Source organism: Poeciliopsis prolifica, unplaced genomic scaffold (assembly GCF_027474105.1).
Source record: "Poeciliopsis prolifica strain line A6 unplaced genomic scaffold, Auburn_PproV2 SCAFFOLD035, whole genome shotgun sequence".
In the NCBI taxonomy this organism is placed as follows: domain Eukaryota; kingdom Metazoa; phylum Chordata; class Actinopteri; order Cyprinodontiformes; family Poeciliidae; genus Poeciliopsis; species Poeciliopsis prolifica.
In genome coordinates this window covers 985,663-1,002,131 of record NW_026562410.1, presented here as the reverse complement: position 1 = coordinate 1,002,131, position 16,469 = coordinate 985,663, and the positions used below count along the sequence as shown (strand labels likewise).

At 37.9% G+C, this 16,469-nt stretch overlaps 1 protein-coding gene across 7 annotated transcripts in view; it reads left to right on the top strand.

Moving 5' to 3' along the window:
- LOC129374222 (uncharacterized) overlaps nt 1–15,353 on the top strand; it is a 48,330-nt gene extending 32,977 nt beyond the window's left edge. For all 7 annotated transcript variants that reach the window (XM_055052518.1, XM_055052511.1, XM_055052513.1 and 4 more), the window contains one exon: nt 14,397–15,353. In XM_055052518.1, the coding sequence (XP_054908493.1) occupies nt 14,397–14,586 (190 nt within the window). In that variant the 3' untranslated portion in view covers nt 14,587–15,353. The remainder of the gene's footprint in view (nt 1–14,396) is intronic.
- The last annotated feature ends 1,116 nt before the right edge of the window (nt 15,354–16,469 follow it).

Sequence of the window (16,469 nt, the reverse complement as noted above, 5' to 3'; positions counted from 1 at the left end):
ACGTCCCCACAAATTTGTGTTCATCGACACGTGAGTTTGTTTTTGCTTGGGCGTCGAGAGATATAGTTCTGGGTGTGAAACAGAAGAAGAGGGAGACACACCAAGGAGCGAGGGAGAGTGAAAACCCTTGTTCATGCTGTTTGGCAATAATCACTGAGCCGAACTCGTGCCAGCAGCGGAGAGCCAGATGGTTCCTATCACCGTTGTGCCTTGTCTTCTGAACAGAGAGGGGAGAGGAAGATCAAGAGTGGCGTGTGGAACAGGAAAGCAGTGCCTAATGTGGATGATGTGTCATATAAATACTAATCACACTCGAATCACATTCACGGCTAAATTAGATCCCTGAAGCTCATTCACCACACAGCCACTCTCAATCTCCTCCTGCTTTGCACTGAGCCTCTGTCATTATCAGAGGCGATCAATAAATGGGATATTAAATGCTGAATCTGAACCTAAGATTTCTTTTCAACTTCCTAATAGCGTCTGCTGCCTTACTCTGCAATAGAGGCCCAAAAACTGAGGGCTTTGGAATTTATTAAGGAATAATGCATCAGCAAATAATGTGTCGCAGGCCAGTTATTAACACTTTTGAATTTCCGGGAAGTGAAACAAAATCAATACAAAGTAGGTTTCTAGAAAGAATCTACTTTTGAAATCCTTTTTACGGCCTTGCATATCTTCTTCTAGTATAAACCAACATAGCTTATGCTGCATTGTTTCTTATTTTGTCCTGTGATGGAGCACATATTGTGGTGCTTTGACACACCACAGTTTAATAGTGTATGCAATGGGATTAAGGGGTGTAAAATTCTGGACTGTACTGTATGTCATATTGATTTTAATTATGGGGAGATAAATGTTCAATTTTAATATGCACACTCGATGAGTGGTTGACTAAGCTTGAGCTGAATTGATCAGAAAATAGATCATAGTACATCGTTTGCAACCAACCTGGAGAATCCTTATCAATAAGTGTATCTGTATTAAATAATTCTTCAGTAGAGATTGATTATCTGCACAGCATGGAATAAAATTAAGTAACATTTGAGTAGCGCTTATGTTGATTAAGTAGCAGTAAAAGTACATTCTTCTCATTCCATTTTATTTTGTACTGAAATGAAATTGTTTTTAAAAAAAAATGCACCAGCATTTCATGAAGGCAGCTGTAGGAGATGTTTGGAAAGTCACTTTCTGCCTCGTGCTGAAAAACACAGAACTCTACATTTCTGACAGATCGCCTGTCCTGGAGAATGAGAGAATATTACTGAAACTGTAATAAACTTTTCATTAGTCTGGGTAAACATCATCAAAGTTTGGGTGTTGAGAGTTAACGCCATATTTGAGTTGGGGTTTTGTTTAGCATTTTTATCCACATCTAAAACCAGCTTGTGTTTTCTCTGACTTTGGAATCAAAGTCAAAATATAGTTTTTTATTTAATATATGCTGAATATCTTGGAGTAGAATAGATATTTTGGCACTGCTTTTAGTTTAGTCTACACTTAATTTATTTTAGACTGAATGCACAACTATCCAAATGTTTTGAATTGTCCAAGAGTTCAGAATCCTTCTTGATGGTGTTCAGACGATTAAAAAAATCATTGTGTTATAAAGGAGAAGCTGCCTTGCTAGTTGTCGAGTTGCCAGTTATGCTGATCAAGTGGGGATACACAGAATGTGTTGCCCTAGGAGGCAGAGACCGAGCAGCATGGCCATTACATGAGGATGACTTTAAGCTGAACTACAGGAAGCAGTCAGTATGTGCATCCACTGTATGAGACAGTTGTGTTTTTGTTTTTAATAAACACTACAGCAAGATCTAATTAGACATATTTGTAATGTTGAGGCCTAAAATACTTAGTACATCCCGCAAAGAAGTGGCTCTACTACTAAGTCTTTATGGTGATGTTGTGGTGACTATATAAGTTAAAACTCAAAGCAGACATTTGAATTGTTGTGGACTGTCATTGCGGATTGTCTAGTTCAGCAGCTGGACATTATTGAGTTCCCAGGCCTTAAGAAAGGCAGGTGCTGGTTGTTTAAAGAAAACTTTTTATGGTATTATGAAGTCCTCACCACCTTCAGAGCTTTTCTATTTGCTTATATAAAGCATCATAACACGGATCTCTCATTTTACTATATAATATATATTCACTCCTGACTCATATATTATCAGCGCGTCTGAAAATTCCCTCTCTTGTGGGTTTATAAAGGTCAGCCTTGTTGTTGCAGCTTGCTTATAGTTTTGCAGAATTTTTATAAGATGCATTATAATATCTAGAGTAAATATTGCATGTAACAGACTTGAAATCAGGTCCCTAAAACCCTCATTCCTTCCATACCTATGCAGTGGCTCCCTAATTCACAGTAGCGCTTCAACTTTGTGGCATCTGAAAAAGCTGGAAGAGGTGAAACAAAACCACACATACTCATTCACAGAGGAAAGCCCCAGTGTGTTATTCTGTGCTCATCAGTGGTCCTAGAAGGAAATGGGAATGATTGATGCTATCTTGTAGTTGTTTTTTTTCCTTTCTTTTTTCAGGTGGCAAACTGCCATCATGCCGTCACACCTCTTTCTGTCACATCTCCTCAACGGCCACTCATCTGTCAGAGCCTTCCGCTCCAGCAGCCGTCACTCAATACCTCTCTGTGTGCAGCCAGCCAGCACCTTTTGCTTTTTTTTTTTTTTTTCTAATTCACTTCAGCTGAATTAGGAAAAAAATTCAGCTGAAGTGAATGCTGCTGCATCGCTTCGACATCGCAATATTCTGGAAAAAAAAAAAAGAGAAACTAAACAAAAACAAAAAATCTACAGTGGATCAACTTTTGCCATAAACAGGGTGGGTGTGCAGTTCTTTTGTTTTGCCCGCTTGCTGAGCCCTGGGTGAATATCGATCGTGGGCGGTTGCCGAGGGAAAATCCTGGCTAGAATGGTGGAACAGACTGGGGAAGCACACCTCGACACATATGCTGTGCTAAATTTGGGTTGCAGCACCCCCAGGGGAGCTCAAAAGTAAATGTTTTTCTCGTTAAAAGTCAACAAAAATCCACTTTTTTTTTTCTTTTTTTTTTTTGACACCTGCACAAAAAAAAAAACTACTGTGTGGCAATTTTTAGATTTACACCGAACACAACTGCAATGAAATTACTTGTGCTGGGATTCTTCACACACAAAAGAAGCGTTGATTAACCATCCTGGTTCAAAGTTTCCTGCTCAGCAGTCCAGAAACAGTGCTGTGTCTGCAAACTGAAGACATGGAAAAGATTTACTGTTAAAGTGCCCCTTCTCAAAGTATTTGCTAATAAATCACAGATGGAAGTCAGCACTTTATGTTTCAAGTGGCATTTAAAAACCAATAAATCAATATTTTATGTTGTATTAAAAAGTCACTTTATATTTAAATAACTTCTTTCCCCCCACATCATTATTAATTAAAGACCGCAGTGGTAAATAAATTAAATTTGTATAGCTTTTTGTCAAGTCACACCAACCATTCAATGCGTTTTTCACTAGAATAGTTTTCAGTCTTCCAGATTCAGTTTTCTTTCTTACAGGTTTGTTGCACATTTATGGCAAACAAGACTTTAGATTAAACTTAGATTTGTTCTCTAGATCTCAAGTGTCCCTCACTGCCTTGATCTGAGGCAGTCGGGATGGAAAGTGAGCCACATTGTGAGCAGATCATGAAAAAAATGAGAAAAATATTTGAACAAGGTTGTGGTAACTCTTACAAGAGCATGACATTGTCCTTGCATATCTGTCTCAGCTACTGTTCCTACTAAAACGCCACATTAGATAATCAAATGCACACAGCAGCCCCCGACACGGGCATTTAGACAATAGCAGCGTGTTATGCTCAGCCACCTCCTAAAGTAAACAAGTCATGTAAGGGAATTCATAGCAAACATGCTTTTTTTTTTTTTTATCCCTTTCAACAGACCCTGGATGCTCACGACTGTGAGGCTCCCCCCTGGCTTCTTGTTCAGAGAATGCAATCTTGTTTCATTTATGCACTTTGTACACCCCTCCTCCACCCGGTTCCTTTTTTTTTTTTCGTCATGTGAGCTCTCCAGGTGACACAAGACACCGAGCGCTGCAATGCAGGAGCAGGTCGGTCCTCCAGCCAGTTCAGGTACTCTGAATGGGATGTAGGCTGCTGGCCTCAGCAGCCTCAGTCCTTATGCTCGGCTTCTTTAGCATTCCTTTCTTGGCCTATTTATTTACAAAATGGGGGATTTTCTTTGATCTCGAACCTTTCAGGTCCTCCGTCTCGTCTTTTTAAGCAAACTTTTTTTGCGTCATTTACTCGTACGGCTGAGAAGAAATGTAATGAAATTAACCTCAGCTCTGCGGTGTCTTCCAGCCAAGCTGTTCTCAGACTATCATGGAAATCTACTTGCCGGAGTCCACTATCATGTTTGTGAAGTCCTCTATCTTCAGATGTTTAATTAGATTTCTTTTTGGGGCCTTTGAGCGTGATAAATTACGGCCCTTTGAGCTCGATGAAAACTCATCTGATAACTTGGTGGGTACACAGGGATTGATGGTGTTTCAACAAAACTTTGTTATGCTGACTGGGTGTCATGTTTGAGATGCTGCTTTAATTATCTCATGATCTTTAGATGTGATGTAATTCTTCAGGATAACAGCTTAATTAACAAAAGTTTATATTAGCTTCTTGAGGCTGTCATCACGAGATGCTGATTTCATTGCATCCCTGCGTCCGTCTGTCCGTTCGCTCGTCCATCTTCAGTCAGGAGCCAGTGGATAATCGGATGAAGTCGGTCCTCAGCAGGCTATTCCTGTGATTTAAATTCAGTGTTTAAATGCTAAAGTCTGTCTGGGTTTGTTTTATTCAATGACTACCAATTAATTGGCTGACTCAAATGTTTCAGAGGAATCTTTAAACAAGTTTCACCTGGATTCTTCTTCTTCTGCATTAGAGTCCTTTGTGGTGACCCTGCACACATGTCATTGCTGAACACAGTTATTTACTTTGAAACAATAGCACTTGCTAATCCCACCTCTTTCTCTTCCTGTGAATAGTGCATGCATTTTTGAAAACCCTTCCGATTATTTTCCTCTTCTTTTTATTGTTCCACTGTATTAAGCATATCCTAATTTATGGACCTATTAGTTTTGGTGTCTTTGCACATGCAGATTTTTGTGGGTGTTACAAACACCTGGTGATCATATTGTTTCAGTTGTTTTTGTAGGCTATAGACATTTTTTACCATGTTAAAAATGTTATATTCTTGTCATATTGGAAACTGCCATGAAAGTTTGAATCCTGCATGTTGGAGGTCATCAATAATTTTTCCTGCCTTCTTTGCTTTTATTCTGCGCAGATAAAGCTCTCCTTTAAATACGCAGCAGTGTCTTTCAGTCTTGCTGCGTTGCTGTTCCAAACGAGACGCTAATGGATGTGCGAAGGCATGATTTAATCACTGCATTTTACAATGGCTAAATTAAAAGCACTTGTGGCAGGCCACACTTTCTCTGTTGCAATCAGAAGCAAATCCTTTGTTTGAGTTTAGAGTTGATGGTAGACTCTCACTTCACATTTAAAGACTTTGCCCTGGGCCCTAAAGTTTGGTAGCTTGGCTGCTGCTGGACATGGGGGAGCTCGTAGTAAATGCGTTCCTATAGAGATTCACTACTGTCCCAAAAGGCTCCTAGCAAATATACCTGCAGTAAATTTACCTTTTGGTTGAGCTTTCAGCCCCATGTAGACTTGTTGTCATTTGAATAAATGCAGGTGAATTTCAGAAGCGTGACAGCTGGGTCAGTAGACGTGTAGTGGCTGATATAGAGGTAGAAGAGCAGTAAACAGAAGATGCCTCCATTTGGTAAGCTGGGGATTGCTGACCTCATGTCAGAAATGATTTTTATCAGTCTTACTCGCTGCCTGTCAGGAAGCAGCGCATCCGCAGGAACAAGAAAGAGAGTTGGGAGAGTATGAAGAAAATAAGTATCGCACCACGGCCTCATCATTCACACTCCCAACTTTATCAGTCAGAAACATGCATGTCAGGTTAATTATTTTCTCTCAATTAGCCTTTCTGATTCTTTTTTGTGTTTGTCTGTGTTAGTCTTTAATAGAGCAAAGCAGAAACACACATGACCTTTTGGAAATAAGAAGGTATCCTGGGAAAAACTGAGTCGCTCAAACAACAGCAACAACAAAAAAACCCTGGCAGAGTTGCTTTGGATCGAAAGATGCAAGTTGTTGTGGATGCCTTCCAAACTTTTAGAGAGGTGATTTTGGAATATGTTAGGATGTGATTATGTGGGAGTCTTTCTACAAGGTTTACCTAAAAAAATAACAACAAAAATAAAAAATAAGTGGACATGCAACACCAAAGACAATTCCACATTGGAACTTTGTGCTGTATCTTTAAATTGCAGAAGATCAGCAAAGAGATTAAATGTGAAAAATAACGCCAGGGAAAGAACATCAGTCAGAGAGAATCTCAGCCTTTTGGGTGACGATTTGCTCCAGTAGAATACATTTCCTCATGTTATCCAATGCATTCTTTAACTCAGTACAATCTGATAAGCGAATTGGAAGCAGTCTAATTCTTGCATCTTGCTCAAGGGACTCCATCATTGGCAAATAACTCCAAGTTTCTTTTCTGTGGCTAGGTTTCTAATGCAAAAGTACGAGGAGGGAACAAATAATTTGAGTGTTAGGATGTAAGTGAGGCCTGGAATTTCAGAGAGTAAAAACATGTGGTGATCTACGGTCACAGATCCTAACAGAGACTGAAAGTTCTTCTGACAAGATGCAAAGCTCTTTTTTTCCCCAAGGATGTTCAGCCTATATGGTGTGAGAGAAAATTGGAAAGATATTTCATGTTGATTGCCTCTACCCTACTATGTTTCAGCTGAAACTCTCTCTTCATAGAATGAGAGACGGAGGAGAAATGATGATCTCCTGCTGGTGCGGTTGAATGAATGTTTTATGGATGGGAGTATAAAAAAGAGATGAGGCTCTGCCCTGTTACTGTGTCTGAAATACAGTTTTAAAATATCATTTTCATCTAGTCAAATAGTAACCCAAATCCATTCTGACTTTATCTAACATACTAATTTACACAAAGTGCACTGTGGTGCAGGTATCGTATATTTTCTGCCGGCCCCACAGTGACAACGCAACGCAAGCAGCAGCTTCTGTGATACAAATTCAACCGCTAACGTAAAGCTGTTCATCTCAAACGGCGAAGCTAATTCTCTCGCTTGTTTGTTTACCTTTAATTAACTAAATGACAATAAATAAACAACCTTGAATTTCCTAGTGTGGCATAGCCACAAATCTGCTGATTCAAGCCCCTGTTAAGATGTGCCGTTGTAAAGCTCTTGGGCAAGGTCGCTGTCTCCCAAACCGAACGACTGCAACCAGAGGGAGGCTTGGGTTTAAATCTCCAAGGATAGAATGAAATGAACAAGGTAAGGACACTCGATAGGAAAGAGGTAGCATGCCAGTGACTTGAATAGGAACAAACTCCAGCTAATGAGGTTTGACTTTGGACTCACGTTAATTTTTAGACTCAAATGCAGATTTGTGTCAGAGGAGAGAAACTATAGAGCAAGTCCTTGCCACATCATGGTACGTGAGTCTACACGCTTTCGGCCAAACAACCTATTAATACATTTATTGAATGTATTTACTTGAGTTTAAGAAAGTGACTGAGGGATAATCCAAAGATTGAACTTTTTCTATCCCAAACTAAATAGTTAAATTTCTAATTACAATTTATCATTTCACAAACCATAAAAAATAATAATAAATTATGAATTGACAAAACTGTTGTGACCATAATCATTACCATCACATTTCACTCAGACAGTCTCTGTGCACAGCTTCTCTAAGAGCTGGTTTTAATTCAATGAGGCTTGTAAAAAAAAAAAAAAAAAAAATAAAAATAGTTTGCCAAATTGACAGCTTGGTTGGAGGTGTGCACATCCCCAGGAATTGCAGAATAGCAGAGGAGTTGATAGACGAAGAAGCAAGGGCATGAGAATAAATGAGATTATTATTAGGTTTGTGAAGAGAAATATACCAGCACACAGGAAGTCACAAATGATCCAGGATGTGGGTGAATATGCGTCCATGTTAATGATTGAGTAAAGATATAATGACCAGAGAAGTGAAAAAAAAAAAAAACCTGAAAGTTAGTTTTATGGCTAAATCTCCCACACAGTTTTTTGTAAGGACTGAAAAACATCCAAATATTAATATTAATTAATGAGATCATATTATAACTCAAGTGGCATATTTATGAATATTAGCGAGAATGTGTCTTGGAAAAGTTAGTTAGCTCAAGCCCAATGAAGCACTTTAAGCCCACAGGCAAGAACTGACTCAAAAATATCACAGAAGAAAGTCATAAATGCCGTAAACATTTTTCTGACTGAAGTCAAAGATTGGTTAATTGCTATGAGAATCATACCAGTTATTCTAACTGGTATGATATTCCACATTCTTCCTCAGTTAGAATACTAATTTGTATTTACTTATTTTTGCCTAATCAGAGCAGTGACGTATAATGTTAGGTATCGATTATCAATTTGATCAGATTTACTCCCAACTACTTATTTTCATCTGTTCCAACTGATGTGCCTAAATCCCAAAATCCAAATAAGGTTTGAAAAAAAAACAAACAAACATGTAACCTTTGATAATATATCCATAATTTTTTTATTTATTTATTCAGGGTTATGCAACCTCTAGAGCATTTAAAATGAAGTTCCTTTCAACTAAAAATAGACACATTCTGAGATTCACCTGTAATTTAGCATTTTTGTTCTTTGTTCATTACCTTGAATCTTGCATAATCCTCCCATTTGAGCTAGCTTTACAAACAAAGAGTAAGAAGCGAGCTTACATAACAGTGTTGAGTATTACCAAACTCTGATGAAGGGTCGGTCTAAGCAAACAGGAGCTAAAAGCTGGTGACATATTCTGTTTGCCAAAGATCTTGAATGTGCAGCAACACTAAGCTGTTAAAGAGAGAGATTAAGACTCATAAACCATTCATTCTCTTGATCTATCGAAGTTAATCTCAAATATGAATTATTTATATTTTGGCTGAGCAATCTCTAGTCATGTGAAAGTACTAGGATGTCCCATTAAATGTTTAATTCTTAAAAAAATAAAATATATATAGTTTTTTGACCATTGGAAAAGAAATGTATTTTTAAAAATTCCTTTGTCTTATTCATTAATGTTGAACATTACTGTTATATGCCCTTTGGACGCCTGTTGTTCATGTTTTGGATCATGGTACTTCTGCATCTAAAATACCAAGTTGCATGATTTGCACATCTAACTTGCCCGCAGGCAGGACTTGAGTTTGTGGAAAGCCCGGAGCAAAAAAATCAGAGATGTGAGCAGCGCTCTAAAGAGGAACAGTGGGGAGACCTATGTAAGGTTCGCAGCTTCCTGCCTGCCACAGTTTGTGAACTCAGTGAGTAGATAGTTCTGGCTGAGGGTAGGAAGTCCCCCACCCTACGGCCCCCCGCGGAGCCACTATGCCTTGATCACACATTACCATGGTCCGAGGCTATTCATTTTCACAAAGAGAGAATAGGCTGGGGACAAGTCACAGAGGAGATCTTCTGGGAGCCGGGGTGTGTGGTGGCACAAATAGAGTGGCAGTGAAGATGAGAGAATGGCATCTTTTATTTATTTGGGTTATTTCATTGCAGCACAACCCCACAGATAACTTCCATGACTTGTTTTCCCGCACACTGTTCCCTCATTTGACACAGCTTTGGAGGATTTTTTATTCATTTATTTATTTTCCACTGTGAAGGAGTCCTGACTGCCAGACTGGAGTTTAGCTGAACGCTCCCCCAGCTCCCCGCACCTGCTGTAAATATTGCAAAGGGAAGAAATCCTCTCCACTGCTCCGTGAACCCACACACTTTTCCACTGTTTACGTCGTCCACATCCACTCTGCTCGTATCGTGTCGCTCTCTGAAGTTCGAGGTTTCATTAGGTTTGCTGCGCATTAGAATAGCAGTGGGCATCCGTAGTAAAGTGCTTGAGTGACTGCGGGTGTGGGTGTTGTGGAGCGAGATGGATGTGAATGTGAGTCCTCATTGTTCTTGCTTTAAAAACTTCAGTTCCTGCTGCTGAGCTCCATCCTCATTGCTTCCTCTGCAACATTTCTTTCCTTGTATCGTTGCCGAGGGAGTCCTCTTTATTTCCAGCATCTGCGCTGTGATGAGAAACACCAGCTAACTAGGCCACTGCATAATAAGCAAAAATAGCAGGGAAGAAAAGTGAATAAAAAAGGAAGAGAGGGAAGAAGAATCCGTTAATAGGGGGATTGCTTACTAAACATGTAACTCCTGGCAAAACTAAGTCAGCAAGCTGATATTTTCCTCTTTCTGTATTGCAGATGCATTCGTTTATTATTGCTTACCTTTTACTGATGGCTTCCAAGGCAGCGCATCAGAGCTCACATCTCATTTTGTCAGTGAAGCCCCAAAGCTATGGTGCCACGTGACTATCAGTGCACCTTGCTGACTTGTTCTTTTGGTGTCTGCATTGACTGCAACCCCAGAATCTCTGCTGTTGGAACTAGTCGATGATATTCAGCCTCTCTGCACTTGATTTACTTTTTCAAAGTCTTCATTGTGGACTGTAGGAGGTACCAGATGTGGATTCGTCACTGCATCTTTCACTGGTTTTCCCCACTTGAGGATCCGTCTTACCCTATGAAAAGTGATGCAACTCAATACTGAATGGGTTACAAAATGTGTCTTTGTTAAGCAAACATGTAACTATCAATAATGAGTTAAATACTCACTAATTGCCTGATGCAGTACAAAAAAATAGAGGTGTAGTGTAGTAAGCATTAGCCAAAAGAAAAAAAAAACAAGATTAGACAGTTTTAAAATCCTCAAACAATCGAATTAAACCAATCTTTTCAGATCAAGATTGATAGAAGATTGTTTTCCTAAAACAGTGGATCTCAAACTTTTCAGACTAGACAAAGAATGATCGTTTCCCTTCAGGTTCGGCAAAAATCAATTTCCTAAAAAAGACAAAATAAAGTTGACTGCTCTTATGACCTCAATTATTTAATTTAAAAAAGAGAAGTAAAGAAAATGTGTTTTCTTTTAAGGACCAAATAGTAAATAAAGCAAATAAACTGGGATAATGCCAAATGTCACCGTATCTTTTGAAAATAAACAATCTTTCTAACAAACAGCATTTGGTGCACTTCAGTATAAACACATATATTTCCTTCATCAGTAAAAATGAGAGAAACTCTGAATTATAGTCCAATACACACACACCCAGACACAAACACACATTATAAGGAACATATGGAAAAAGCAACACACATGCATCTAAGCTATGACTCCTTGCTCTTTCCCACGTCTTCTTCAGAATCAGCTTCTTGATCAAGGTGAACTTTTCTAATATGAGAACTCTCCATTGTGCAGCACTACTCACAATTATTTGTGTTGTTTTTCAAGCAGACATAAGTTTCAAAAAACGTTACAAAATTGGAAAGCTGTTGGGGGGGGGAAGAAAAAAAATACATAAGCAAGGTTTTAAAACACTCAGAAATCAATGTCTTACTTTTTTTCCCCCAAGATTTGACCAATATAAACGTATTTTACACAGTAATGATCAGCCCTTAACTGTAAATGAAGATTGCTGGAAGTGTAATAAACTTCATTTTCATTCTGAAAACCTGATGTCAAAAAAGGCTTGAAAGCAGTAACCTCACTCATCTGTTTGCAATTCCAGATTCTTAGAATAAATAAATGTGATTCTGGGCAAAAATGAGTTCAATCATTTCTGAACCAGCAGTGGAAATCGTTTTGGTTCCTTTTTAAACCAATATGGTTTTTAAAACATCAGTTTATCTTACAATTGAATGTAAGATATACGGCTGAACAGTCAGCTTTACATCAGTTAGGAACTGCTTCATGTAGACACATTTTTGTGTTTTATTTCTAAAAAAAAACTCACTGAACTCAGGAAATATAAGGAAAACATGAGATGCACCTTAACGAACGAGGATTGGGGCAGAATGCATTAAATGTAAGACATTTATCCAATGGTTATTGGTTGATCTGAAAGGTTTTTTGATGCACTTCGGGGTTTTTAATAAGCTTTTGTTACTCCTCTTTGAGAAGATGTTTGGTTATGGGCTATGTTCTCTTTACTTTTGTTTTCAGCCCAGCATGACTTGGAAACCATTAAGATAACCCAATTTCTGCTCCCTTTCTCTAAACGAGTATCTGCTCTTTACATCAAAGCAATTTGGACTTGTGTCCTAACCATAGCTACGGGCGAGACTCATCACCCAATTTTAAAGAGCAAACGGGTTTCCTCAGGATACCCAGCATGTCTTCTGAATCTTGCAAGCAGGGTTAGAGGTGGGGCGAATCCGAAATAAATTAGATTTTCAAAAAAGGCTTTTGTTTCAAGTAGACATCCAAGGGGTCTCATTCCTTACACCTGAAAGTAAGTGAAGTTGTGCCAGACACAATGTCACAGCGGTCTCTTTATGTGCTGTTTTTTTTTTTTTTTTTTGTGCCTGTCAGGAAAAAGGGGAATTTGCATGCATTGTCGTTAATACATTTTATAGATTTTATCATTTCATAATATTTTGTTTGCTTTGACTAGATATATGAAAATACCGTTCATTTTTAACATTGTAAAATCACACATGAAGAAAAACTTGTGTCTGTGAGTCACAAGATGATTTGACGTGTTAGGTATGAGCAACACTGTAGACAACATTGTCAGACCAGACACTCATATTCACTTCATGCATCGTTTTACGTTGGAAGGGATTTTGTTGATTGTGAAAAATAATTAAAATGTTTTTTTTTTTAATAAAACATTGTTAAACATGACCAGAGGGTGATCCACATTTTTCTAGTCACCAAAAACTACTAAGTGGAAAAGTAGAGAGAAAAAAACATATCTCTACTTCTAGAGAAATGCACAAGAGTGGCATCTTGGCATCACAGTGTCCATAAAAAATTTGTTTCTGGTTAAATAAAAAAAAAGCACAGAAAAATTAAACAAAGATTAGTATTGGTGGGTTATCCTAAAGATTGGGACTTTGGGCTCACAAAGTCTGGAAGGCATGCTGGTGGAAAGTTAACATTACAAATCTAAAGTTATGATGGTAGGTACTGATATTCTAACTTAGTCAAATGAGACTGTAAAGTTTTAGCTTTTCAGTACCTAAAACCACCTCACTGAGACAGACAGACAGACAGACAGACAGACAGACAGACAGACAGACAGACAGACAGACAGACAGAGACAGACAGAGACCCCTGGAGTTTGTGATTGAAGTTTATCGCTGTTGCTTCATCGTAGACAGCGAGTCAATATACCAATACCATTTGTTTAAATATCAGTAAGTTATTGATAGGGCGCTACATTAGCTTGTCGTCCCCGTTGCAATGTGTAATCAATTTCATTCATTATTCCAAAAGATTACTAGATTCTTGTTTACAACAACAACAACAAAAAAAAAGAAAACAGGAGGGATGCCGTTTGACTATTTCTCTTCCACAGATCTTTAGAAATTTGTTAGGTCATGGCGTAGCATGATTGTAACTACATGAGATTTTAAATATCAATCCAGAGAAACCAAGAATGTTTTAATTTAAAAATGGTAAAAGAAATGGAAATGAGGAGTTATTACATTGTTAGAATATTAATCAGTGTGTATTGTATGTACACCGAAAGGCAACCTGAAATGCTCTTCCCAGCTCTTCTTCGGAAATTGTTTCCTGATCAACGTGAACCTCACTAATATAAAAACTTTCCATTGTGCATCATGACTCAGCACCACTCAGAATTACTTATGTGTTGTTTTTCAAGCAGAGGTTCATTTCAAAGAGCTCTACAAAACAGGGACCGCACTTGAAGAAACCTTCGCAAGGACAAAATAAGAGATATATTAAAAAATCTGCACCAAGCTATGAATCCTTTGGAGAGATTGAACACAAAAACCCATGAGAAATATAGTGTACAATAAACTATTACTGTAAACACATGCTTCTACAGTGCTGTAAGTTGTTGTTGAAGAGAGATATTTTCACTCAAATTGGAAGCATAGAAAGGTGCATCAACCCCAGTGAGGGATTTAAATTTTCTTGGATAAGTGTTTTCTAAATATGTGATGTTGAGTAACAGTGTAATTTTTTTCCTTATCTAAATGCATTCTTTGAAACACATTTCCATATAAAATTATTGTAATTCTAAGGTATAATTGATTCTGGGGAAGTTTGCAGAAGATTATTTGAGTGTTTTTTTTTTTATTTTTCTGTCGGCTTCATGTATCCAAGAGAAAGAAATGCAGATATTTAATGATTTTCTTTTTATTTAAATCCTCTTTTCAGTGTGGAGCACGATTTCCGTCTGCAAGAAGGGCAGGTGGTACGAACTTGGAAGGTGGGCGACCCTCCAGAGGGCTCACCACAGACTCCCACCTCCCAGACTACAACACCTCAGCAACAAGACTCTCCACAACTAATGCGGCCCCCTGCCTCCACCAAGAAGAACCGGAAGAAGTGCTTTTGGTTCCTCTAAGTGTCAGGAGATAGGGGTGTGGGGAAAAGACATTTTGTTACTGTAATACACCGCACACGCTTCTTTACAAAAAAAATAAATACAAAAAAATTGACTCTGGAGGGGTTAAAAAAAAAACTGTGAAATTACCAGAAGGATTAAGATGCAAACAAATCACTATGAGGGAGAAACAGTTTTTAATCTGCTACTGTTAGATATGACGGAAATGATTTCACTAGACTGCACATGTTGTTTCTGTTTTCTTTTCATGCATCTTCAGCACTTACAAATTTGATCCAGGTGCAGGATGGAAAAAAAAATGCTGAAGTCAAGAAAATGCAAAAGTTTAGTCTGCCATAAAACTCATAGTCAGGAAGCTATTAGGAGACATAAAGAGAATATATACTTTGCAGCTATGGGGAGAAAGGGGCAATACAGCAGATAAGAGAGCATATTTATTAAAGGTTAAATGAGAAGAATTTATAGGGAAGGGAAGAAAGAGACTAAGATTTTTCTTTTATGGACTAATGAGGGTCAGCACACCAGCTTTTATATCAAGTGACATTTAAAAAAAACTATTATGACCCGATTTAAACCTTTTATTATACTGTAACTGATGAAATATTACATGTGTCTACATGTACATACAGTGCTCACACACACACATACTTACATAGAAAGTATATGTGAATTGATAAAAATGGTGAATCGAGTTCTGTATGTATCAGAGCTGCTTGGATGCTTTATTTCAGATATGGATTAATGCTCTATAAAAGTATTTTACCACAGCTGCTTGGTGGATGTATGGTCATTCATTCAGAAATTAACAAGGAAAACATGAAAGTTAATGACAAAAGTGGAAATAACCAAAATGTTTACTGCTTTAAAACAAAGATCGTTTTTTTTTTTTTTAACCATTGAACCATTGTGTGATGGTTTCTGATCAAAGTTAAATGCCTTTAACTTATTTAAGCGAATCTGTATGGAGAGTTCTTGGAACTGGAAGGCCACAATAATCAGCCGGATCCACTCGTAAATAAGGAAGATGAACCGTGGATGAGCAGCATGAATATACTTCATTTTAATCCAAAATCAAGGTTTAAACAGAACTGCCATTTACTGGCATAAAAATGAAGAGGAGGAACGCAGGTGAAAATAAGCAACTTTACTAAAAACAGATGTTGCAAAATGTATGAGAATTAAAGATACAAGGAGGAATCTTAGAACAACGAGAAGATTTCACCAAGAGCTGACGAACAGAGGTATTTAGGTTGAAGAGTTGATTAAACAAGGAGCAGGAGGTTGATTAGAAAGTAAGTGGAGCTATGAGCGAACACAAGTAAGAGAATTTGAACTGAGGAGAATGAAGAAATGTCTGACAGAAGGCAAAGGGAACAAAGAGCAGAATATAACTACATTTAAAGTACTAAAATGCAGTAAAATGCAAAACCAATGTGCCAAATGTCATGATAGGAACAGCAGCACGCTTCAAATAAACACATATGACTTTCTAATAATAAATAGTTGAAAAACTGGACAAACTCTGAGAGGATACAGCACATCATGATGGAACATAAAGTTTTCTTGTCATAAATTTAAAACTGCTTTAATAAAATCAGATTAGAAATGAGATAAAGCTGATTTTACTATCTTCAACTTTTATCTCCCTTGTATTTTTGGTAGATCAAGTCATTGCAATGGTCTGTTACACATTTGACACTGTTGTATGTAAAATTTCGTTATCAGCTGGAGGTTTTTCAAACATGTCAACAGCTTTATGTCATTTAACATGTCATACAAATCACAGATGTGCACCAAAGCTACAGAACTGATTCACGTTTTCCTCAAACGACAATTACCCAATAACAGCATACCGTATAGTAAGGCATGGGAATGCACCGACA